The sequence below is a fragment of the Ailuropoda melanoleuca genome, chromosome 11, assembly GCF_002007445.2.
Source record: "Ailuropoda melanoleuca isolate Jingjing chromosome 11, ASM200744v2, whole genome shotgun sequence".
Classification (NCBI taxonomy): Eukaryota; Metazoa; Chordata; class Mammalia; order Carnivora; family Ursidae; genus Ailuropoda; species Ailuropoda melanoleuca.
In genome coordinates, this window is record NC_048228.1 from 76,468,686 (window position 1) to 76,494,048 (window position 25,363).

Genomic DNA, 25,363 nt, shown 5'->3' on the forward strand with positions numbered 1-25,363 from the left:
AAGTTTAACGTATGTACGTAGCTAGCAGAAAATTGGGATTTTAACAGTTTATTCCTCCCATATTACTCTGAAACTTGAATTTCACTAACAAGTACTAATTAGAACACTGTTATCTGTTCTGATTATCTCCTAAGTCTTCAGTTCTTTTTTTTTTTTTTTTTGAGAGAGAAAGTGAACACAGAGGGAGAGTAAGAGGGAGAAGTAGACTCCCCCCGCTAAGCAGAGAGCCCAACATGGGGCTCGATTCCAGGACCCTGATATCATGACGTAAACTGAAAGCAGATGCTTAACCACCTGAGCCACCCAGGTGCCCCACTCTTCATTTTTTTTTTCTTTTAAGTAAACTCTACCCCCGACGTGGGGCTTGACCTCATGACTCTGAGATCAAGAGCTGCATGCTCTACTGACTAAGCCAGTGAGGTGCCCCTTCAGTTCTTCACTTTTATATCATTTAAAAGATAAAGATTATAAGGAAGAACTTTTAAAATTATCTAAAACAAGAAGTCTATTTTCAAAAGGAGTATAAATTATATTCAATTTGGTAACCACTTCCCCACTGAATAGAAATCTTCTTAAATTTAACATAGCAATTTGTAATTATAGTACAAATATAAGGCAAAAATAAATATGAAGGTTCCACATAAGTGATTCTACATTATGGAGATAACCACTTGCAAACTTCTGTTCCCATTACATCATCTAACTGTTCCTTATTCTAAAAATTAAAGATATACAGAATTTAAAAGAAAACAGGGAGTTTCCTAAATGCTTTCACTTTTTTTCTTGTAAGGTTGCACAAAGTCCTAGATTAAAAGGCTAAAGGCTAGGGAACCACACACTCTTCTGGAAGTATTTACAAACCAAGCATTTCTATTTCTTAATGTATTTTTGTAAACCTTAGCAGCATCACTGGAATAAGCTGACCTTACTGATGGGTCGTTCTCCAGGAGTTCAGTAAGCCGTTGTACTTGCTCTGGCTGGATGGATCGCCCTAAGAGTGCTTCTGTGTTAGTGTAGATGAGGAATGCTGAGACCATGCCTAATAACGTGCCCACACCCAAAGAACCTAGGCTGTCATACAGTGGATTACCTAAATAAAGCACAGGAGGAGTCAGTAAATTAACATTTTCTATTATTTCAATCAGCTTTAGTAAGTAAAGAACCAGAATCATTAAAACAAAGGACCTGAAATTCATTCCTAATTCCTTTAATGACTTTCTCCTAGTAAGCTGACTATACTACAAAATGGGGTTGCTACAGTATGCTTCATATTACATAGGAGTATTATGTGGTTTAATTATTTAAGACCTATTTCTTGCATATGGTCATTATATGACTGAGGGTTCAGAGCATTTTGGATTAGAGACATCATATACATACTGATAATATAATAAAATCCATTTCTTTTTGATATATCAGTAGCACTTTTCCTGTCCCATGCTGACAACACCACAAATTCAACAGCTGAAAAAAATAACCATTTTTGTCTCTTCTTATCAAGGTTCTGTGAGAGAATTAAGCCACACAAAAAATGATATGGATCACTCTTCTCATTCAACCAAGGATGATGCATAGCTCGTACCATTCTAGATACAAAGGGGAGGAGTTAATTCATTACATGTTACAGGTACGTTAGAGCAGTGGTTCTCAAAGTACAGTTCCTTAACCAGGAGCATCAGCATCCCTTGAGAACTTGGTAAAAACGCAAGTTCTTAGGCCTCACCTAAGATTTTCTGAATCAGAAAGTCTGGAGTTGGGACCAGCATTCTTTGTCTTCCTAAGCCCTCCAGGTGATTCTGATTCTAAAGTTTGCCTTTGGTTGTTAGGTATTAATTCTCTCCCAGAACCACAGAGAAGAGTTGATTTATTATCTACGAATGTGTAGGTTAATATTTATAAAACAGACATCAATAAATGTATTTTAAATTTTTATAATAAATCTTACATACAAGGCTTTTATAATTAATTCTTTTTATCCCAACAATCAAATGTCAATATTAAATTTAACTCTCTTAATGCTTGTAAAACATTCAATTTAGTAAAAAAAAAAAAAAAAAGTCAATTTACATACTAATTTTACTAACATTTAGTCAGAATATAACACTAAAAAAGTAAAATGACTAATCTGTACCAAAGTATTAAAAATGACCCATTTGTATGTACTATATGTTGGCTAAGTGAACATAATGATAATCATTTTGAAAAAAAAGATTCATTTGTAAAATATAAGGCACTGGGAGGTTTGTAATTACAGAGTTCAAAATCAAATACTGTTCTTTAAAGATCCAAATTTGGGGTGCCTGGGTGGCACAGCAGTTAAGCATCTGCCTTCAGCTCAGGGTGTGATCCCAGTGTTCTGGGATCGAGCCCCACATCAGGCTCCTCCGCTATGAGCCTGCTTCTTCCTATCCCGCTCCCCCTGCTTGTGTTCCCTCTCTCGCTGGCTGTCTCTATCTCTGTCGAATAAATAAAAAAATAAATTAATTAATTAAATTAAATAAAAATCTAAAGATCCAAATTTGCCTAATTATTACTTAAAAATATACACGAATAAATAATCCTACAGAAAACACAGAAATATTAGTTGCAAAATGTTTCTTGGCATGTTATTTAATTTAAATGAATTAATTTAGCTAATTAAATAAAACAATGTGAAACTCTCAAAACAAAAATTTATGTAAGTTTGATTTGACTATTTATTATTATGCAAAGGAAAATAATCTATTAAAAGCTGACGTATTCATCAAGTGACACTTTCCTTAAGCCTAAAATCTTGCTAAGTAATAAGTCTAAGAAATGTCTGAAATGGTAAGGTCAACCAAAAAAACAATCAGAACTTTTAGAAATATTTTGGATCACACTGAATATCAGAGAATGCTGGTTTAGTCTTAAGATGTACATTAAAAATAAGAAAGACCCATTCATATTTCAGATATTTTAAGAAACACTGTAGAACTGTGGGAATTCATCACCTAAAATTATTTCAAATATGCAAGGACAAACAGGCAAGCATGGAAGAAGTTCCATTCCAAGAGAGTTCCAACCTCAGAAATGGAGTCTTTTCATACTACATGGTTCTTTTGTTTTAGAAAATAAAAATGATTTCTCTGTCTTCTCATTCACCTGTATTTAACTGCTCTTCTAAACATTTAACTAGCTACCAAAATGAGGATAAACGCCAATTACAGAGTCCAGGAAACAGGAAAGCAACAGCGTTATTATTGGCGATAACAGTGGAAGACAAATGAACAAAAGCTACAATATATATTTATTTACAATTTTAGAGTGTATTAAAGTTCTCTTCCATATATTATCTCAATAAACCTTTGAGGTCACTAGGCCAAATATTATCAATACTAAGTTCAGAGTAGTTGCATAATTTATTAAGGCACAGCTAGAAAGGCTTAGCACATTACAGAAATGCTCTAACAACAGCCTTGTTTACTTCAAACTAGGAGAAAATTTCTGAGAGAGAACTCTGAAGACTTTTACTGTCTTATTTGTATTATAAAAATAACTGGTTAGGGGCGCCTGGGTGGCACAGCGGTTGAGCATCTGCCTTTGGCTCAGGGCGTGATCCCAGCCCTCTGGGATCGAGCCCCACATCAGGCTCCTCTGCTGGGAGCCTGCTTCTTCCTCTCCCACTCTCCCTGCTTGTGTTCCCTCTCTCGCTGGCTGTCTCTATCTCTGTCAGATAAATAAATAAAATCTTTAAAAAAAAAAAAATAACTGGTTAGTATGGAATTAGCATTTAACAGTCGACTGGTTTAAAATTATTCAATGATATAAAAGAAAATACCCACATATTAGAGAATTATTTAAGTAGTACAAATAAGTCACATCTAACTGAAGAAATATTTACCTGTTATAGAAGTAAGGCCCATACATGTAGCTGCTATTGTCACTCCCAAGACTGCTGCAGTATCTTCCAGTAATATAACATTTGTACTAGGATCACGACTTTCCATTACTTAATCATTGGGGTAGAGACAAGAAAAGAAACTTTCTGAAATTCTAATTTGATACTCTCGTAACATTTTAGTAAGTATCCATTTAAAATTAAGATAAAAATTAAGATAAAAAATGTGCAAGATCCTGATTCTAGAAACTCTATCCAATGTAAACATAATTTATTGGTTTAAATGTTGAAGTAACTGAAATTTAAGGTCAAATTACTTTCTCTAGATATATAAACATATCTAGAAAAACTGTAGTTCACTTAAGTTAAAATCCAAATATAAAGTATTCATGTTCGTATCACACTACATTTCTCTTTTTAAAAGAGATGATACATAATGTAAGAGCCACACAGAGAAGACATTGAGATATATCTCGCACACACCTATAAGGAAAAAGCAACAGTACTGGGCAATTTTAGAAAATAAAGGAGGTGAAGTAAGACACGTGGTTTCTAACATACTTACCATATTTATAAAATGACATTCCTTTGGCCCGAGCACTCCTACGAAGTTCATTTACAGCAACAAGAAGTGTTGCTGAAAGAAAAGCATTCATATCAGCAAGAAAAAAACTTCATGCCTCCAAATTTTAAAGATAGCATCTCAAAATAAATAGGTACAACACTTTTAATGCCAGGGTTGTCAATAAAAAAAAGTTCTATATTAACTAGTCATTATCAAGACTCTAATTATCATCATAATACAAGGAACCCCCTATTTCTAAACCACAGTAATTTAAATACCGTTACCACCACTTAATGACCTTAATTACTGGACAGCAACTAGTTGGCAGGCACCACACTAAGCACAATCACTTTTGATCCTCCCAAGCTTTTGAGGCAGGTGGTGTTATCACCATTATATAGACGGCAAAGATGAAGGGAACACTATGCACAGCAAGTGACAATGTATTAGACGTAAGCATATTGTGAATACAGCAATGAGTTAGGCAGTTTCCTACATGATGTAGCACTTTTCTGTCATACAACTGCTACAGCTGAAACCTGCAGAAACTTGGAAATATTTTATTGCAAAGAGTCAGCCTTCCATGATTAACACGAAAACCTGATTTTTATTTATTTATTTTTAAAGATTTTATTTATTGATTTGAGAGAGAGGGAAAGAGCGTACGAGCTGGGGGAGAGGGAGAAAGCAGACTCCCCACAGAGCAGGGAGTCCAATGCGGGGTTCAATCCCAGGGCCCTGAGATCATGACCTGAGCCGAAGGCAGCCACTTAACCAACTGAGCCACCCAGGTGCCCCAGTAAAACGTGGTTTTTAAAAATTCAATATATGGTTATGTTTTTAGACTCCACTCCAAATGTTCTGAGTGTTATGATTAAGACACTCAAGAACAACAACAACAAAAAAACCAGCTTTTCCCTTGCCCCCAACCTTCAGAGTAATAACCATAATACATTATACAAAGAATTTACTCCCTCAAAGTAGGTTCCTAGTTCCATAGTTTTTCTTTAATCAGTGGAATTTAACAATTTATAAAAATGGACTGCTGAATATGTATTACTAAAATAAGAATAAAGAGATACTGTAACAGTACATACCTCCTTCAGATACTAATGATCCCGCTAAAATACAATATGCCTAGAAAATAAGTATTAAAATAAAGCATTAGTATTTCATTAGAGAATCAAAATGATTCACGCATAAAGTTTATGATGTTTAAAATGGAAACATAAATTCAAATTCTAGCTAGGTAAGAATCTTGATGGGGGACAGCTCAAATGAGGGCAATGAGAGAGATGGTGTATCCTATACAAGGAAAGAAATAAAAGTTAAAAATTTGATGGTCATTTCATTTTTTTAATACTTAGAAGAGTAATTTATCCATCTACAGAATGTTATACCATGACCTAAGTTAAATTCATGATATAAGAGATGAAAAAATTAGTATAAAAAATTTTCTGAAGTTCAAAACGAACACAAACATTTGAAATCTGGAGTGCAGATACCAGGATACAGTAAGATTCATATCCTGACCCATGCAACTTCTGGATTTTGTTTGGATGCCCAGTACCAATCCTGATTCAGAAAGATAAACAGTTACAAATAGTGATCAATGTGGGGGACGGGGATTACACCACCTTCCTCACAGTACCAGGACACACTTGAATTAAATAAAGATTTGCAAAAAACTTTAATCCAAGAGATAACCTAGCAACACAAATTTTTAAAAATTTAAATGAAATTCAAACGAAATATATGTAGAATTTTCAGCATTATCTTTTTGGAACCCTGGGCTTCCCTGAAATAGAAGTTTGGAAAATTCTGAACCTAGTCTAATACTCTTATAATTCTGTTAAGGAAACTGAGATGTCCCAAGGCTATGTGATTTGCTTGAATACATAGAAATGAAACCAGGGTAAGAACCAGAATATAGGTTTTCCAGTCTCAATTCTAGGCTATATCTCCACTGAAACTTACTGCCAACTTACAACATAATTAAAACAGTAGCTAAACTGCCCAATAATTTTTTTAATCCTTCTATCTCCTTCCTGAAAGGATTTAAGATACATAACACCCAATAAAGGGAAACAGCATATCTCAGCAAAAGATTTCAATACCTAATAACCAAAAATTGGTCTGCGGTACACTGACTCTATTATTTATTAACTAAGAGTCATAGTCTGATGTAACCTCATTTAGTTGCAAGAAGACAGAAGAGCTTCTAGGAGGCTTTTTTTTTTTAAAGGCTCCATACCCAGCATGGACCCCAACACAGAGCATGAACTCAGGACCCTGAGATCAAGACCTGAGCTGAGATCAAGACCCAGATGCTTAACGGACTAAGCCACCCAGGCACCCCAAGCTCCTAGTAGCTTTAAAACTTACACACGATTTAAAATTTAACTAATTTTCATTAACCACTTAGTCTCTGTAAAGTCATACTACACAATTCAGATGAATGGTAGAAGAATGAGGTATCTATAAAGTGGCTGAACATTTTCAGAATGGAAGAAAAGATGTTAAATGAGATTCATTCAAACTGACAACAAATTAGGTTATAAGTACTCCCGCATTCCAAAATGAGGTGCTGTACCATCTCTTCAGGCTTTGCAAGAGAATGCCCAAGCCTGGTTTTACAGGCTCCACACCCACTAATCCATGCAGAAGAGCTATGGTCAAGGCCAAAAGTTAAGTTGTTAAGATTGCTCAGAAAGCTGGATGTGCATCCCTGGTATTTAGAGATTACAGTGAACTCTGTCTAATGCACATATAAAAATAAATTTATTGGCAAGTCTACTGATAGTGATTGTGCCAACAGAGTAGATGATTATGTTTGGGGGAAAAAAACAACTGCACTCTCACTGAGAGTGTATTAAAGATGTCTGTTTTACCATACGTTACCTTGGAATTAACTTAACCAGAGACGTAAAGGACCTATATCCTAGAAACTATAGATCACTTTTGAAAAGATATTGAGGAAGACATAAAAAGATGGAAAAATATTCCATGCTCATGGATTGGAAGAATTAACATAGTTAAAATGTCCATACTACCCAGAGCAATCTACACTTTCAATGCTATCCCGATCAAAATACCGAGGACATTTTTCAAAGAACTGGAACAAATAGTCCTTAAATTTGTATGGAACCAGAAAAGGCCCCGAATCTCCAAGGAACTGTTGAAAAGGAAAAACAAAGCTGGGGGCATCACAATGCCGGATTTCGAGCTGTACTACAAAGCTGTGATCACAAAGACAGCATGGTACTGGCACAAAAACAGACACATCGACCAATGGAACAGAATAGAGAACCCAGAAATGGACCCTCGGCTCTTTGGGCAACTAATCTTTGATAAAGCAGGAAAAAACATCCGGTGGAAAAAAGACAGTCTCTTCAATAAATGGTGCTGGGAAAATTGGACAGCTACATGCAAAAGAATGAAACTTGACCACTCTCTCACACCATACACAAAAATAAACTCCAAATGGATGAAAGACCTCAATGTGAGACAGGAATCCATCAAAATTCTAGAGGAGAACATAGGCAACAACTTCTATGACATCGGCCAGAGCAACCTTTTTCACGACACATCTCCAAAGGCAAGAGAAATAAAAGATAAAATGAACTTATGGGACTTTATCAGGATAAAGAGCTTCTGCACAGCCAAGGAAACAGTCAAAAAAACTAAGAGACAGCCCACGGAATGGGAGAATATATTTGCAAAGGACACCACAGATAAAGGACTGGTATCCAAGATCTACAAAGAACTTCTCAAACTCAATACACGAGAAACAAATAAACAAATCATAAAATGGGCAGAAGATATGAACAGACACTTTTCCAATGAAGACATACAAATGGCTAACAGACACATGAAAAAATGTTCAAAATCATTAGCCATCAGGGAAATTCAAATCAAAACCACACTGAGATACCACCTTACGCCAGTTAGAATGGCAAAGATAGACAAGGCAAGAAACAACAATTGTTGGAGAGGATGTGGAGAAAGGGGATCCCTCCTACATTGTTGGTGGGAATGCAAGTTGGTACAGCCACTCTGGAAAACAGTGTGGAGGTCCCTTAAAAAGTTAAAAATTGAACTACCCTATGACCCAGCCATTGCACTACTGGGTGTTTACCCCAAAGATACAGACGTAGTAAAGAGAAGGGCCATATGCACCCCAATGTTCATAGCTGCATTGTCCACAATAGCCAAATCATGGAAGGAGCCGAGATGCCCTTCAACAGATGACTGGATTAAGAAGCTGTGGTCCATATATACAATGGAATATTACTCAGCTATCAGAAAGAACGAATTCTCAACATTTGCTGCAACATGGACGGCACTGGAGGAGATAATGCTAAGTGAAATAAGTCAAGCAGAGAAAGACAATTATCATATGATTTCTCTCATCTATGGAACATAAGAACTAGGATGATCGGTAGGGGAAGAAAGGGATAAAGAAAAGGGGGGTAATCAGAAGGGGGAATGAAACATGAGAGACTATGGACTATGAGAAACAAACTGAAGACTTCAGAGGGGAGGGGGTGGGGGAATGGGATAGACTGGTGATGGGTAGTAAGGAGGGCACGTATTGCATGGTGCACTGGGTGTTATACGCAACTAATGAAGCATCAAACTTTACATCGGAATCTGGGGATGTACTGTATGGTGATTAACATAATATAATAAAATAAAAAAAAATAAAAATAAAAAATAAAAAATAAATAAAGATGTCTGTTTTAACACACAGAGCCCACACAGAATTCTGAGTAAGAGTCTTTTAAAAAGAGATCAACTGCCCAAAGAACACTCTCGAAAATGCAAGGCAACCTCAGCAGAAAGAGTCTGGAACTACACCATAAGAAGCAGAAGCTAGGAAGGGGTGCCACATGACCAATCTGTGCTTGTCAAGGGAGCCAGAGTCAGAGTGGCCACACAGGGTAATCTCCAAGAAGTTTCCATGAGAGAAAAAGGCAGCTTTAAGTATCTACGAAGGCCAGAGGAAACCAATGCAAAATGATGCTGGTGCCAGTAAAGCAGTACTTTTCTTTCCTTTCTCCCTACCTTTGATGCTGCCAGAGGCAAGCTCAGGAGGAGAGAAGGGCAAAAGCCTTAGCTAGGAAAATACAGAAGGTGACCATGGTCCCATCCTCCCATTCTCCCACTATAGGCTTTCTACCTCCATGAATGAAAAAAAAAAGTCTTTAAATGCAACAATTCCAACTTATGACTATCTTGTGGCACTGGATATTTCTATTAATGACAGATTATTCCTAGGACTAAAATGAACAGAGATCTTCTTGTTCTTCAATATAACTGAAGAAAGTAATGGAACTGCCCAAGATTTCAACCCAGGAATCAGTACTTTATGACTGCACCTACAGAGATACTCTTCTTTTTTCTTCTTTTTTAAGATTATATTTTTAAGTAATCTCTATACCCAACATGGGGCTTGAACTCACACCCCTGAGCTCAAGAGTCGCACGGTCCACCAACTGAGCGAGCGAGGTGCCCCTGTAACTACGGAGATACTCTTGTTTAACATCATTGAATCATGAATTTAGAGTTCATATGTAGTCATGTTCTAAAAAACACAACTACAGACACATAATCCTATATTACAGTCAAAAAGGCATGTGTTAGTCCCTTTCTTTAAATCAATATGACAAAGGCATTCTACCATACTTAATCACTCTTATATTATTTGAAAACTGAGGGGAAAAAAAGATTACCCATAGCAGGGATTCCATTGGTTGAGGATTAAGCAATCCCATGATTCCGTGGTACCAAGATAATCCTGCACCCATCATGAAAATACCAACACCACTAATTAGTGAAGCAATATAGCGCATATTTGAAAAGCCATACCTGAAAAATAAAAAGACAGTTTATCATTATTACGACTGTAATTATTTCAGTTTACAAGAAATACAAATTGTTTTAAAATACATGTTACGTCAATGAAAAAGAAAACCAAAAACTTCTTAAAATTTAAAGATGTTTGTGGTTTTGTATGTAAGTAAAATGTAAGTGCCATAACTTAAATCTAATCAGATAATAACATATAATAAGAAAAAACTGCAATATCTTTGAAAATATATAACAGAGAATATGACTGAATTCAGGTATTTTCTAACCCCTTTTCCATATAGTCTGTTTTGATTAAATAGAGGCAATTTACTATTACATACCACAAATACTGATAAAATTAATCTTTTTAAAATGCATTCAGATGTTTAATGGAGATGATGACATTAAAATTTCCCTGTAATGCAGCTTCTAACTGAACCTTTGGTCTTCTTGCCTATAATCTGATGTTGGCTACTTGGGGCTGGTTCTGAATACTTCAGCACACATCAACTAACTACTATTATTAGGACTATGAGCTTCAGTTTTCTAGGAGTTTTTATGGCAAGTTTTTTTTTTTTTATCTCATTTATTTTTTAATAATCTTTGGTCAATATATGTAATATTTTGTACTATTGTATGTATCAAAAAATACTGAGTTTTAGAAGATCAAAAACATGACATACTATATGAGGAAAGGAATCACTCATTAATAAAAATATTTCCTGGGAAATTTACTCCCAAAACCAAACTCTATGGCACCCTTCTGGCAGATGCAAATTTAAACAATAGATCTTAATTAAAACTGCTTTGTAATTATTTTTGCAAATATGTAGTAATCTTGCCAGACGGAATTCTCAGTTTATAGATGTGATAATATTCAACCTGCTTGATTTAGAAAAATTTACTTTTTCTCAATGTACCCCCCAAAGTAATATAGGAGATATATATATATATATATATATATATAAATTCAGTTAAAGTAAATTAAGATCTAAATTAAGTGCTACTACTTTCCTTCTATGTGTTTTCAAGAAATTATAGGGACTTACTGAAAATTTTAACTATGTAGATCTTCACTGTCCCATATTAGTCATAAGCCACATAATGCTATTTAAATTTAAATTAATTAAAACAATAAAAATTTAAATGTAGTTCTTTACACTAGCCACATTTCAAATGCTCAACAGCCATATGTTGCTACTGACTATCATTCTGGACAGATTTCATAAAATATTTCTATCACCGTAGAAAATTCTATTGAGCAGCACTAAAGTAGACTGTCAAAAATACCTTAAAAAGAAATCACGTCCACAATCTAAAACTGCAAAATTTTATCCTGTTTTTAAAATTTTGTTGTATAAAACCAATCAGGAAAAAAATTTTCTTGACATAGTAAAAAACTATAATGTAATTAGTAGATAAGAAAGCCAGGTGTTCTCTATAATTGCTTATTGATAGTTCTAGGATATTCAAAATATACTACTATTTATAAGAAAACAGTAGTGTCTTGCTTTTGAGTAAAAAAAAGGCATTATATAAGGCACAGAGACTCCTTTACAGAAATAAAAGTACATTTTTTTTACCCTAAGGTTGATCAGATTTTATTACTGAGACTTGTTAAATAAATGATACATGTGGAATTCAAAAGTATTAGCTGGTTATGTTATTTAAAAAAAAATCTCTGGGGCGCCTGGGTGGCACAGCGCTTAAGCGTCTGCCTTCGGCTCAGGGCGTGATCCCAGTGTTCTGGGATCGAGCCCCACATCAGGCTCTTCCACTATGAGCCTGCTTCTTCCTCTCCCACTCCCCCTGGTTGTGTTCCCTCTCTCGCTGGCTGTCTCTATCTCTGTCAAATAAATAAATAAAATCTTTAAAAAAAAAAAATCTCTTATCAAATAACTGATGTGACTCAAAATATTATAAAAGAATACTCATTTTACAAATAAATAATTTTGAAATGTTAGCAGAATACTATTTCAAAGTCACAACAGGATTAAAATACATTAAATAGGATTTAATAAAAGTTACCACTAAAATTTTAGATTCAGTGCCTACTAGTCTAAATGTGGAATATGTTTCTTTTAGCCAAAAAAAATAGAACTCTAAGATCAAAATATGTGCTTTGTTATTAATTATCAAATATGAAGAGGACAAGATCTCTATCTATTACAAAGCATAAAAATAATTTAAACACAGTTTCAAATTATATCTTGAATTTATTTTGACACTGTGGTTGAGTTCTACGTTTAAATACTACAGTGAAAGAAATGACCTATTTTTTTTTTTAAGATTTTATTTATTTGACAGAGAGAGAGAGAGACAGCCAGTGAGAGAGGGAACATAAGCAGAAAGGGAGAAGTAAGCTCCGGGCTGAGGAGCCCTAGGCAGGGCTCGATCCCTGAACGTCAGGATCACGCCCTGAGACAAAGGCAGCCGCTTAACAACTGAGCCACCCAGGCGCCCTGAAATGACCTAATCTTTAACACAAAAATGCAGATATGTAAACTGCAGGAGACTTCTAAAATTCAACTGCTTTTATTTCAATGACTTGCTGCCAAAAAGAACAGAACAGAAAAGAAAATAAAGGCAATGTCCTTACGGATGAGTTGGATCTGGTGTTTGAACAGACTTACTGATGCCCACTGCTAGTAAACCCTATGGAGAAGAAGGAAAAAGGGTAAATAATTATTAGCAAGATGGAGAGTACAGTGTGGTAAAACCAATCTGGAGTGTGCAATGTGACAATGGCAAAGAACCACTTCACATGCATATACACCACAGCCCAGCAATTCTGGTTTACAGTCTCTACCTTAGAGAAATAAAGATGAACCCTAAGGGGTCCAAAACACCATTGCTTATAAAGACGAAATATGTGAAAGCCAACCTAAACATCCATCAATAAGGAATGGCAAAATAAATGATGGTATTGCCAAACCATAGTTACTTCTGCAACAGTTTAAAAGAATGGAGTTGAACAGAGCTTTCTGTACTGACATGGCAAAAGCTCCTACACATACTATTAAAGTAGAAGAAAAAAAAAATCAAGTTTAGGAACAGTGTGTAAAGTACAAAAAAACTTATGTCATTTTTGTAGACAACAGGAAAAGGTCTAAAAGAATTTACATTCAACTGCTTATACCTTTGAGGAGAGAAGCAGGATTAGGATAGTCTGCAGTATCTGGTATTTTTACAGGAAAAGTAACGTATTGCTATACAAAGACAGTAAAAATTTTAAACAGTATACATTGTATACAGACACATACATTTCTACTCAAACTTCAAAGTCATGCACAGGAAGTATACATATCAATATATACAGAGCAGTGATTATCTGGGGTGTGGAAAGAGGGAATAAAGATGTAGGGTTACAACTAAGATTTTATTTCTCTAGAAAAACAAAAACATAAATATGACAAAATTACGACCATGTCTTTAATCCTAGTTACCCCCTTTCTCTCCTTCCTTCCTTCCTCTGAGGACTTGATCTTCCTTTCTTTCTTTCCTTTATTTGGTTTTTCAACTGTATCTTTTGTTAAAGAGAGTTATCCACTGAAACTCCTAATATTAGTACGCTTGCCCCTGGTAAGTCCTTTCTATTCTAATTTGATGTGAATTTAGATATCTTAAAAAAATTACCTTATTAGAATTACTTATTTAATATAAATACAAGGCCTCTGAATGAATATCCCACATGGTATTATTTGCCTAATCTGGGGCTTTTCCATTTTCTCAGCATAGTATCAAATAATCAGAAAGCTTCAAGATAACAAAATTCTTCATAGATAAAGTTTCCCTGTAGGTTACAAAAAACCTGATAGAAACATTTTCTCTAGTAAAATATATAGAGATTATACCACCTTGAAAATGGCTGAAACAAATATATGACTGGACTTTTAAGTTTTGATATTGGAAATCCCACCCTAAATACACGGAGTATTACAAGTTTTTTTTTTTCTACTGGATTCCAAAGAAAAAGAGGGTTAAAACTACCTAAAACACAGATGATGGCTTTTCAGTGAATCAAACCAAGAAAATGAGAGCAAATTAAGACAGAACACAGAATTCTTTTAAACTTATAAATTGAAATATTCATTAATTCATACTATGTGTGTATATATACATTATGTGTGTGTGTGTGTATATATGTGTTTATGTTTACAAAATAGCCAATGCGTATTCAATTATTTTTAAAATCCTTAATATTCAGGTTGGCCATGCAATGAAGTGTAGGATATCAAGATTTTTATAAACTGAATGTGGACCACTGTATTAGTTTTTCCTATAAAAGTAAGATATCACAGACCATCCCTAATCCTGTCACCCTCACTCCTCCCAGAGGTAGGGTAGCATAAGATAGGTTTGATATGTGTCCTTTCAGACCTTTTTCCGCACAATTACAATGTGTTTGTGTGTATACACATATATACACACTAATGTGTGTGTGTGTGTGCGTGGCACGTGGTGTGTGTGTGTGTATATATAAAATCAGTTAATAAATATAACCTACATCTGTTTGGTTTGCAACATAATGAATATTAGTAACTACTGTCTAAGAAGCATTACACATGCTTCCCCCTTTGACCTCCTTACAGAAGACAAAGACTGATTTCTTCTAAACACTACACTGTAAACTCAGGTGCTCGATACATTCATATCAATTAATATTAATGAGGTACTGTATATTATTTAGCAGAAAAGTTCTAAAAAAAAAATGAACTGTTACAGAAATCGTAAACCTAGATATCACTAGAAGCACAGGTCAAAATTTAAAACTTAAGGTATTTTAGTCTCTCAAAAGGTAAAGAAAGAAATAATACTACAGTTATAAAAATATGACAAATTAATTTTTTAATAACTGGAAGTTTATACCTTTCAACCACCTTCACCCATTTCACCCACCCCCACTTACTCCCTGTCTCTGGCAACAACCAATCTGTTTTCTATATCCATAAGTTTGGGGTGTTTTAATTTTATTCCACATGTAAGTGAGATCATTCCGTATCTATCTCTGTCTGACTTTATTTCACTTAGCATAATGCCCTCAAAGTCCATCCATGTTGTCATAAATGGCAGGATTTCTTTTTTTTTCTAATGGCAGAATAGTATTTCTGTGTGTGTGTGTACACACATATACACTACTTTTTTATCCATTCATCTATCAAAATGGACATTTAGGTGGTTTCCAAGTCTTGGCTACTGTAAATAATGCTGCAGTGAACATGAGGGTACGCATATCTTTTCATAGTGTTTTGTTTCCTTTAGATAAGAACCCCAGAAGTGGAACTGCTGGATCATGCGGCAGTTCTATTTTTTTTTTTATGAACCTCCATAGCACCTGTACCAATTTACATTCCCATCAACAGCGCACAAGGGTATCTTTCTCTCTACGTGCCCGCCAACACTTGTTATTTCTTGTCTTTCTGATAATAGCCCTTCTGACTGCTGTGAGGTGAGCTCATTGTGGTTCTGATTTGCGTTTTCTTGATGATTAGTGATGCTGAGTACCTTGTCAAGTACTTTTCGGCCATTTGTATGTCTTAGTTGGAAAAATATCTATTCGGGTCCTCTTCCCATTTTTTAATCAGATAGGTTTTTTGCTATTGAGTTTAGGAGTTCTTTAGATTTAATTTTAAAAAAAATTATACTTCTATTATACTCTATTGAGTTTAGGAGTTTTTTAGAATTAATTTTTAAAAATATTATTATACTTCTAAAATAGTTTTCTGTTTTTTTTTTTAGAAGAGGGAAGAGGGTGCAGCAGTGGGGTCAGGGAGGAGCAGCTGGAGAGGGAGAAAGAGAACTTCAAGCAGGCTCCACACCCAGCACAGAACCCAACACGGGGCTCAATCTCACAACCCTGAGATCATGACCTGAGCCAAAATCAAGAGCTGGACGCTTAACCAACTGAGCCACCAAAGCACCCCTAAAATAGTTTTAAAGAACATAAGAAATACAATTTCCATCTACTCAGTAAGGCCCAGTGGAAATCTTTTTCGTCCAAGCCTTTCTGAGCACTCCAAGACAAACTCTTCACCAAGGATTCTCAAAACACCAATACCACATGATTTCAGCTTTTATTTACCTCTGTTGCCACTCAATCTATTACAGAAATTAGTTTGTTTTTCTAGTTAGAACACTAACACATTCTCATTGTAAAGAAATTAAATAGGACAGGAGAGGGAATCATTTAAGAGTCTGATGGATATTTCAGACTATCTTTACATACACTTGCATATTGTTGTTAATATTGCTTTTGTGAATATATTTGTGCCAGATTTCAGGGAGGGTGAGGGGTGTGTGTGTGTGTGTGTGTGTGTGTGTGTGTGTGTGCGCGCGCGCGCTTAAAAAGATGATCACAATTGGGGCCTGGGTGGCTCAGTTGGTTAGGCATCTGCCTTCAGCTCAGGTTGTGATCTCAGGGTCCTGGGATTGAGCCCCACATCGGGCTCCCGGCTCAGAGGGAAGCCTGCTTCTCCCTCTCCCACTCCCCCTGCTTGTGCTCTCTCTCTGTCAAATAACTAAATATAATCTTAAAAAAAAAAAAGATGATCACGATCTACATCATTTATTTTTGCACTTTATATTATGGGAATCGTCAACATACAGAGAGATGGATAAAACATTTTTTAAAAATCCAATAGAACATTTCAATAAATCCAACTCATCCGTTACTCAGCTTCAGTAATTATAAATACATAACCACATCTGTTTTCTCTAATCCATACCCACTCCTCCCATGAACAGTTTGAAGTAAATTCTAAGCTTCACGCCATTTCATCTTTAAATATTTTATCTGAATGACTAAAACTCTACAGAGTTTTAGAAAATTCAGACACAAGACCATTACCATATTTTTAAATATTAATATTAATTCCTTAACATTTTTAAATATATACTCAGTAATCACATTTCCACATATGGAAATTTTAAATTTGAAGTAAAATTCACACACAACGAAATGCAAGAATCCTGAATATACAGCTCTTTAAGCTTTGACAAATCATTTTTATTATTATTTTTTTAAGATTTTATTTATTTATTTGGCAGAGAGAGAGACAGCCAGTGAGAGAGGGAACACAAGCAGGGGGAGTGGGAGAGGAAGAAGCAGGCTCCCAGTGGAGGAGCCTGATGTGGGGCTCGATCCCAGGACTCTGAGATCACGCCCTGAGCCAAAGGAAGACCCTTAATGCCTGTGCCACCCAGGCACCCCTAAGCTTTGACAAATCAACATCCTTTTAACATATATTCCCATCAAGACACAGAACTTTTCAATCACCTCAGAAAATTCTCCTGTACCTCTTTTCAGTCAATCCCTTCCAACATCAGAGGCAACCATCTGCTGAATTTTTTAAATTGTTTTTATTTTACTTCTAGTATAGTGAATAGACAGGGTTATATTAATTTCAGGTGTACAATATAGTGCTTCAATACTCCCATGCATCACCCAGTGTTCATCATATGTGCCTTTCTTAATCCCCATCACCTATTTCACCCATCCCCCCACCCACCTTCCTTCTGGTAACCACTAGTTTGTTCTCTATAGTTGAGTCTGTTTCTTGATTTGTGCCTCTTTTTTTGCCCCTTTGCTCATTTGTTTCTTAAATTCTACATATGAATGAAATCATGCGGTATTTGTCTTTTTCTGACTGACTTTATACTCTCTAGCTACAATCATGTTGTTGCAAATGCAAGATTTCAATTTTTATGGCAAATAATATTCCATTTATATACATATATGTATATATACACACACATATATATCCCCCACAACTTCTTAACCATTCATCTACTGATGGACACTTGGGCTACTTCCGTATCTTGGCTATTATAAATAATGCTGCTATAAACACAGGGTGCGTGTATCCCTTTGAATGAGTGTTCTTGTATTTTTTTTTAAGATTTTATTTATTTGACAGAGAGAGCACAAGCATGGGGAGCAGGAGAGGGAGAAGAAGGCTCCCCGCTGAGCAGGCAGCCCCATGCAGGGCTCGATCCCAAGGTCCTAGGATCATGACCTGAGCCGAAGGCAGATGCCTAACAGACTGAGCCACCCAGGTGTCCCTGTATTCTTGTATTTTTTGGATAACACCCAGTAGTTCGACTACTGGATTATAGGGTAGTTCCATTTTTAACTTTTTGAGGAATCTTCATAATGTTTCCAGTGACTGCACCAGTTTGCATTCCTACCAACAATGCATGAGCATTCCTTTTTCTCCACATCCTTGTCAACGCTGGTGTTTGTGTTTTTGATTTTAACCATTCTGACAGGTGTGAGGTAATACCTCATTGTAGTTTTGATCTGGACTTCCCTGATAAGGAGTGACGCTAAGCATCTTTTCATGTGTCTGTTGGCCATCTCCATGTCTTCTCTGGAGAAATATCTGTTTATGTCTTCTGCCCATTTTTTAATTGGATTATTTGTTTAGGGGGTGTTCTATCAGTTCTCTATATATTTTGGATACTAACCCTTTATCAGATATGTCATTTGTAAATATCTTCTCCCACTAACAGGTTGCCTTTTAGTCTTGTTGACTGTTTCCTTCACTGCACAAAAGCTTTTTATTTTGATGTGGTCCCAATACTTTGTCAGAGAAATTACTGCCTCTGCTCTCTTCTGGATTTTTATGGTTTCAGGCCCCACATTTAGGTCTTTAATGCATTTTGCATTTATTTTTGTGTACAATATAAGAAAGTTGTCTGGTTTCATTCCTTTGCATGTAGCTGTCCAGTTTCCCCAACACCATTTATGAGATACTGTCTTTTTTCCAGTGGATATTCTTTCCTGGTTTGTCGAAGATTAACTGTATAATTATGGGTCTATTTCTGGGTTTTCTATTCTGTTCCATTGATCTATGTGTCTATTTTTGTGCCAATTCCATACTGTTTTGATTAATACAGCTTTGTAATATAACTTGAAGCCTGGAATTATGATACCACCAGCTTAGCTTTTGTTTTTCAAGACTGTTTTGGCTATTCAGGGTCTTCTGTAGTTCCATACAAATTTTAGGTTTGCTCTAACTTGGTGAAAAATGTTGGTATTTTGATAGCGATTACACTAAATCTGTAGATTGCTTTGGGTAATACAGACTTTTTTTTTTTTTTAAGATTTTATTTATTTATTTGACAGAGAGACACAGCCAGCGAGAGAGGGAACACAAGCAGGGGGAGTGGGAGAGGAAGAAGTAGGCTCCCAACAGGGAGCCCGATGTGGGGCTTGATCCCAGCACCCTGGGATCACGCCCCGAGCCGAAGGCAGATGCTTAACAACTGAGCCACCCAGGCGCCCTGGTAAAATAGACATTTTAACACAATTTTTTCTTCCAATCCATGAGCATGGAATGTCTTTCCATTTCTTCGTGTCTTCTTAAATTTCTTTCATCAGTGTTTTATAGTTTTTAGAGTACAGGTCTTTCACCTCTTTGGTTAATTTTATTCCTATAGACTTTATTATTTTTGGTACAATTGCAAAATGTGATTGTTTTCTTAATTTCTTTTTCTGCTGCTTCATTATTAGTATATAGAAATGTAACAGATTTCTGTATGATGATTTTGTATCCTGAGATTTGGCTTAATTCACTTATTAGTTCTAACAGTTTCTTGGTGGAGTCTTGGGATTTTCTATATATACCATGTCATCTGCAAATAGTGGAAGTTTTACTTCTTCCTTATCAGTTTGGATACCCTTTATTTCTTTCTGTTGTCTGATTGCTGTGGCTAGAACTTCCAGTACTATGTTGAATAAAAGTGGTGAGAGTGGACATCCTTGTCTTGCTTCTGACCTTAGGGGGAAAGCTCTCAGTTTTTGCCCATTGACTATGATGTTCCCTGTGGGTTTTTCATATAGGTCCTTTATTTGTTGACATATATTCCCTCTAAACCTACTTTGTTGAGGGTTTTTATTATGAATGGATGTTGTACTTTATCAAGTGCTTTTTCCCATCTATTGAAAGGATCATACAGTTCTTATCCTTTCTCTTATTGATGTGATGTATCACATTGATTGATTTGGGAATACTGAACCACCTTGGCAACCCAGGAATAAGTCCCACTTGATTGTGGTGAATGATTATTTTAATTTATTGTTGGATTTGGTTTGCTAGTATTTTGTTGAGGATTTTTGCATCTATGTTCATCAGAGGTTTGGCCTGTATTTTAGTGGTATCTTTATCTAGTTTTGGGATCAGAGTAATGCTGGCCTCATAGAATGGATTTGGAAGTTTTCCTTCTTCTATTTTTTGGGATAGTTTCAGAAGAATAGGTACTAACTCTTCTTTATATGTTTGGTAGAATTTACCTGCGAAACCATCTGGTCCTGCACTTCTGTTTGCTGGGAGGCTTTTTTTTCTTTTAAAGATTTTATTTATTCATTTGAGAGAGGAGAGAGGGGGGGGGCGGGCACAAGCAGGGAGGAGAAGCAGAGGGAGAGGCAGACTTCCCCCTGAGCAGGGAGCCAGATGAGGGGCTGAATCCCAGGACCAAAATTATGACCTAAGCCAAAGGCAGACGCTTAAGCATCTGAGCCACCCAGGTGTCCCTGGAGTTTTTGATTACTGATTCAATTTCTTTGCTAGTCATCAGGCTGTTCAAATATTCTATTTCTTCCTCTTTAGTTTTGGTAGGTTAATTTATCCATTTCTTCTAGGTTATCCAATTTGTTGGCATATAATTTTTCATAATATTCTCTTATAGTTTTCTGCATTTCTGTGGTATTGGTTATTTCTCTCTTATTTGTGATTTTTGAGTCTTTTTTTCTTTTTTTCTTGATGAATCTAGCTAGAGGCTTATCAATTTTGCTGACTTTTTTCCAAAGAACCAACTCCTAGGAGTGCCTGGGTGGCTCAGTTGGTAAAGCACCTGACTCTTGATTTCGATTCAGGTCATGATCTCAGAGTTCTGAAATCGAGTTCCATGTGGGGCTCCATGGTAACAGTGGAGTCTGCTTAAAATTCTCTCTCCCTCTGCCTCTCCACCCACCGCTTCCACATGGCATGTGTGTTCTCTCTCATTTAAAAAAAAAAAAAAAGAACCAACTCCTGGTTTCATTAATCTATTGTTTTTCTGGTTTCTATATCATTTATTTCTGCTCTAATCTTTATTTCCTTCCTTCTGCTGACTTCGGGTTTTGTTGTTTGTTGCTCTTAATTTTATAAAAATCTTTATTTGCACATTCAAGAAAAGGAATTAAAAATCCCAGTTTATGGGTGCCGGGGTGCCAGTTGGTTAAGTGGTGAGATCAAGCCCCACATCAGGCTCCATGCTCAGCTGAGAGTCTGTTTGAACGTCTCTCTCACCTTCTCCCTCCGGCCCTCCCCCAGCTCATGCTCTCTAATAAATAAAATCTAAAGAAAAAAAAAGTCTAATGTCAAATCATTTTAGTTCATTAATCGCCTGTGATTATTTTACAGCCTTAGTTTTTTAAGATTTTTCTTTCTTTCTTTCTTTGGGGGAGAGAGGGAGAGGGTGCACATGCACTTGAGGGCGTGTGCATTGAGGAGGAGCAGAGGGAGAGGGACCGGCAAACTGCACATGGAGCCTGGAGCCCAATGTGGGGCTTGATCCCACGACCCTGAGATCACAACCCGAGCCAAAATCAAGAGTCAGATGCTTAACCCACTGAGTCACCCAGGCACCCCGATTATTTTATAGCTTTTTCAAAAAACTGGCCCTTATAGTCATAAGAATTCATATTCAGAGACCAAATTTCTACCTAATGATAAGAATCTCTTATACAAAAGCCTTTGCCCAACACTTAGTACTGATAATCTTATACTTTGTATTCCATTGTTGTTAAGTTCTTAAAGGATAAAAATCTGCTTTAAAATACTATGATGAGGGGCACCTGGGTGGTTCAGTCAGTTACGCATCTGACTCTTGATTTCAGCTCAGGTCATGAACTCAGGGTTATGATATCAAGCCCTTCACTGGGCTCCATACTGGGTGTGGAGCCTGATTGAATTTCTCTCCCTCTGGCACCCTCCCTACTCTCTCACCTCATTTTCTCTCTCTCTTAAAAAAAAAAGTAATAAAGATCCTTGATTTAAAAAATAATAAATAAAATACTATGATCAAATTTCTATGTACTTCATCATCAAAAGTAAAAAAAAAAAAACTTTCATTTTATTCCTCAAGCCAACTATAGGAATCATTCTGTTTTTACAACTTTTAGACTAACGCCTTAAAAAATTTATTTTAAAATTAATAAGAAAAAAACTTTTACACCTTACCTGATTACAAGTATCAGATAAAGAGTGTATAGCTTCAGAGAACATACTTGCTGAACCCGTATAAATCCAGGCAAGAAATTTAAAGAAGCAGTTTAATCCATTGCTAGGAAAGAAAGATAAAACAATTTAGCATAGGTTTTGATAAAAATTTCCACCAAAAGCTTATTTGAGTATATAAATCTCTATACTAGATTCTGCTTAAAGTAAATTAAAAAGACTCTCTAGCCTTTAAGAATTTATTATATTTTATACATAGCTAATGAATCATTGAACACTGCATCAAAAACTAATGATGTACTACACAGTGGCTAACCAAATATAATAAAAATAAATAAATAAAATATTTTAAAAAGAATTTATTATATTTTAGGTCACAAGAGTATAAGTTTGAAAAATACAGATTATGATATCATTAAATATTCAAATGAAGAAACATGATTTGTGCAAACAAATTACTTAAGGGTATTTTGAGAACTGATGAGGAAGAGTGTTTTATATTTGGACGAAGTACAGTCAGAAAGGAAATTAAGTGTCTTAGGTAAAGAGGATCTGCACTTGATATTGTCCAGCACACTAGTGTCAAAACCAAGACTTCAGTGAAAGTCTAATTATTTAAGCAGGCCAGATGTGAAGGTGCCAGATGCCAGAGGTGAAGACAAATCTAGACCAAGCAGTCGCAGAGTCATACGAGAAGATAACAGATGCTGAAAGTAGACATGGTTAGCTCTGAGGAAGCTAGTGTTCAGATTCCAACAGTAATGACTGATACGGTTTACCTCAGGCACTTAGTCACTTACCATGTTTCATTATATCGCTATTATTATATAAATATTAATATCCTCATTGTATAAATAACAAAACTGTACATCCCCTTCCAGCTACTCTTTCCCCTCTTTTCCACTTCAGATAATTTCTCGAAAAAATTGTATCTCCTCTTGCTGTCTCCGTTTTCCACATTTTGCACCAAGTCTTCAGTCCATGTAACAATCGCTTATGCCTCAGATACCCCAACAGGTTATTCTTATCAATACCACAACTGTTTCTTGCTACTAAATTCCTGAAAACATTTTAGTATTTTCCTTAAGCTCACAGAAGCATATGCCCCTATCTTCTTAAAAGACTGTGTTCCTTGGCGTCCATATTATCCCTGGTTTTCTTCCTAGGTCCCGGTTTGCTTCCCTTTCTTTCTTGCTCCTTTATCTTCCTCAGTCTCCCCTGCAGGCTCTTTTCCTTTACCCATTCCACAGATGTTAGCATTCTTCAAGGTTTCCTCCTGAGGGATTTTTCTTCCTCACACTTCATACACATTCTCCAGGTGATCTTAACTACTCCTATGGCTTTAATTATCATCGATATATTAATAACTCTCAACTATAAATCCCTAATCCACCTTTCCTTTGTGAACTTCAGACCAACATATATATTAATAATTATTAAGTACCTATTATGTACTGGGTATTACACTAAGCAGTTTACATATATTACACACATTCTTCCAATGAAGAAAGTTTTAATTGCTAACCTCACTTTACTGATGAGAAGAATTAATGTTGTTGAACGACTCCACTTGCGTGCCCCACAGGCAGATCACTCAAACTCAAAAATAAACTCATCATGGGGCGCCTGGGTGGCACAGCGGTTAAGCGTCTGCCTTCGGCTCAGGGCGTGATCCCGGCGTTGTGGGATCGAGCCCCACATCAGGCTCCTCTGCTATGAGCCTGCTTCTCCCTCTCCCCCACCCCGCTTGTGTTCCCTCTCTCGCTGGCTGTCTCTATCTCTGTCAAATAAATAAATAAAATCTTTTAAAAAAATAAAAATAAAATAAAAAAACTCATCATTTCCTTTGCTGCTACCCTGCCTCTCCTTCAAGTGCTCCTTCCCCCAGTGATGATGCCGTATCTATCCAATTGTCCAAACCAGAAACCTGGGCACCCTCCTTGACCATACCTCCTAAATACTTCTTGGACCTAAACATGTCTTTCCATCCCTACCTTCACTATCTCAGTTTAGGGCATCATCACCTCTTCTCTGCATTACTGTACAGGACGTCCTCCAGTCTAGTGCCCCTCCAATCCTTAAAGATGAGAATTATGAATTTATCTTTGTATTTCAAGACCCTATCACAATTCCTGACATGTCTATGTATATATTTTAGAAATAAGCAAACTAATGAATTATGGAGTTAATACTTTTAAATATCCTAAAATAGATTAATCAGTAAAAGAGAAAAAAGATAACAAAACAATAGGAATCAAGAAGACAGAAGAGAAAAGAAGAGGTACAAACATCAATATGTTCTTCCAAGTTAAGTGGGGAAAAATAAGAATGTAAATATTCTTCAGTAGTTATGACCTAGGTTGGTTTAGTTTCTCAAAAAATGATCTCAGCCACTTCACCTTTTTAAAAAAGACTTCTATCAACTCCAAGGAAAATAAAAGAATTTTCAGAGAGCAACTATTCTTAGATCCTAACTACTCCAAAAACAGACCCAGCACAAGCATGGATATCTATAAGGACTCTTCCCTCCTCACTTTACTGACAATAATTAACAAAGGCTCATTCAATTTCCTTCCATAATAACATGAACTTCTCTTTACATAAATATCAAGTAATAAATTTTTACATTCATAGATGTACACACCAAAAATAATCTATTTCTATTTTAAATGGTACTTACATGCAAATGGCAACCATCACCACTTTTCCTGGCCCTTTAAAAAAAACTGATGTCGTTCTGGACCGTGGCTATAAAAACAAACAAACAAATAAACAAAAAACACCAAAAAAATCTTTAAAATTTCCCAGAGAAACAGTTTAATGCTTATAAGTTATCTGACACACCAGAAAATATGCCCTCTATCA

The 25,363-nt window shown here is 35.9% G+C and overlaps 1 protein-coding gene across 1 annotated transcript in view; it reads right to left on the bottom strand.

Moving 5' to 3' along the window:
• SLC30A9 (solute carrier family 30 member 9) overlaps window positions 1-25,363 on the bottom strand; it is an 86,977-nt gene that overhangs the window by 14,626 nt on the left and 46,988 nt on the right. Inside the window, exons 8-15 of the mRNA XM_011227719.3 lie at window positions 25,179-25,246; window positions 22,502-22,604; window positions 12,877-12,932; window positions 10,160-10,295; window positions 5,522-5,561; window positions 4,425-4,496; window positions 3,863-3,970; window positions 925-1,090 (exon numbers count right to left, since the gene is read on the bottom strand). Of these exons, the coding sequence (XP_011226021.1) occupies window positions 925-1,090; window positions 3,863-3,970; window positions 4,425-4,496; window positions 5,522-5,561; window positions 10,160-10,295; window positions 12,877-12,932; window positions 22,502-22,604; window positions 25,179-25,246 (749 nt within the window). The remainder of the gene's footprint in view (window positions 1-924; window positions 1,091-3,862; window positions 3,971-4,424; window positions 4,497-5,521; window positions 5,562-10,159; window positions 10,296-12,876; window positions 12,933-22,501; window positions 22,605-25,178; window positions 25,247-25,363) is intronic.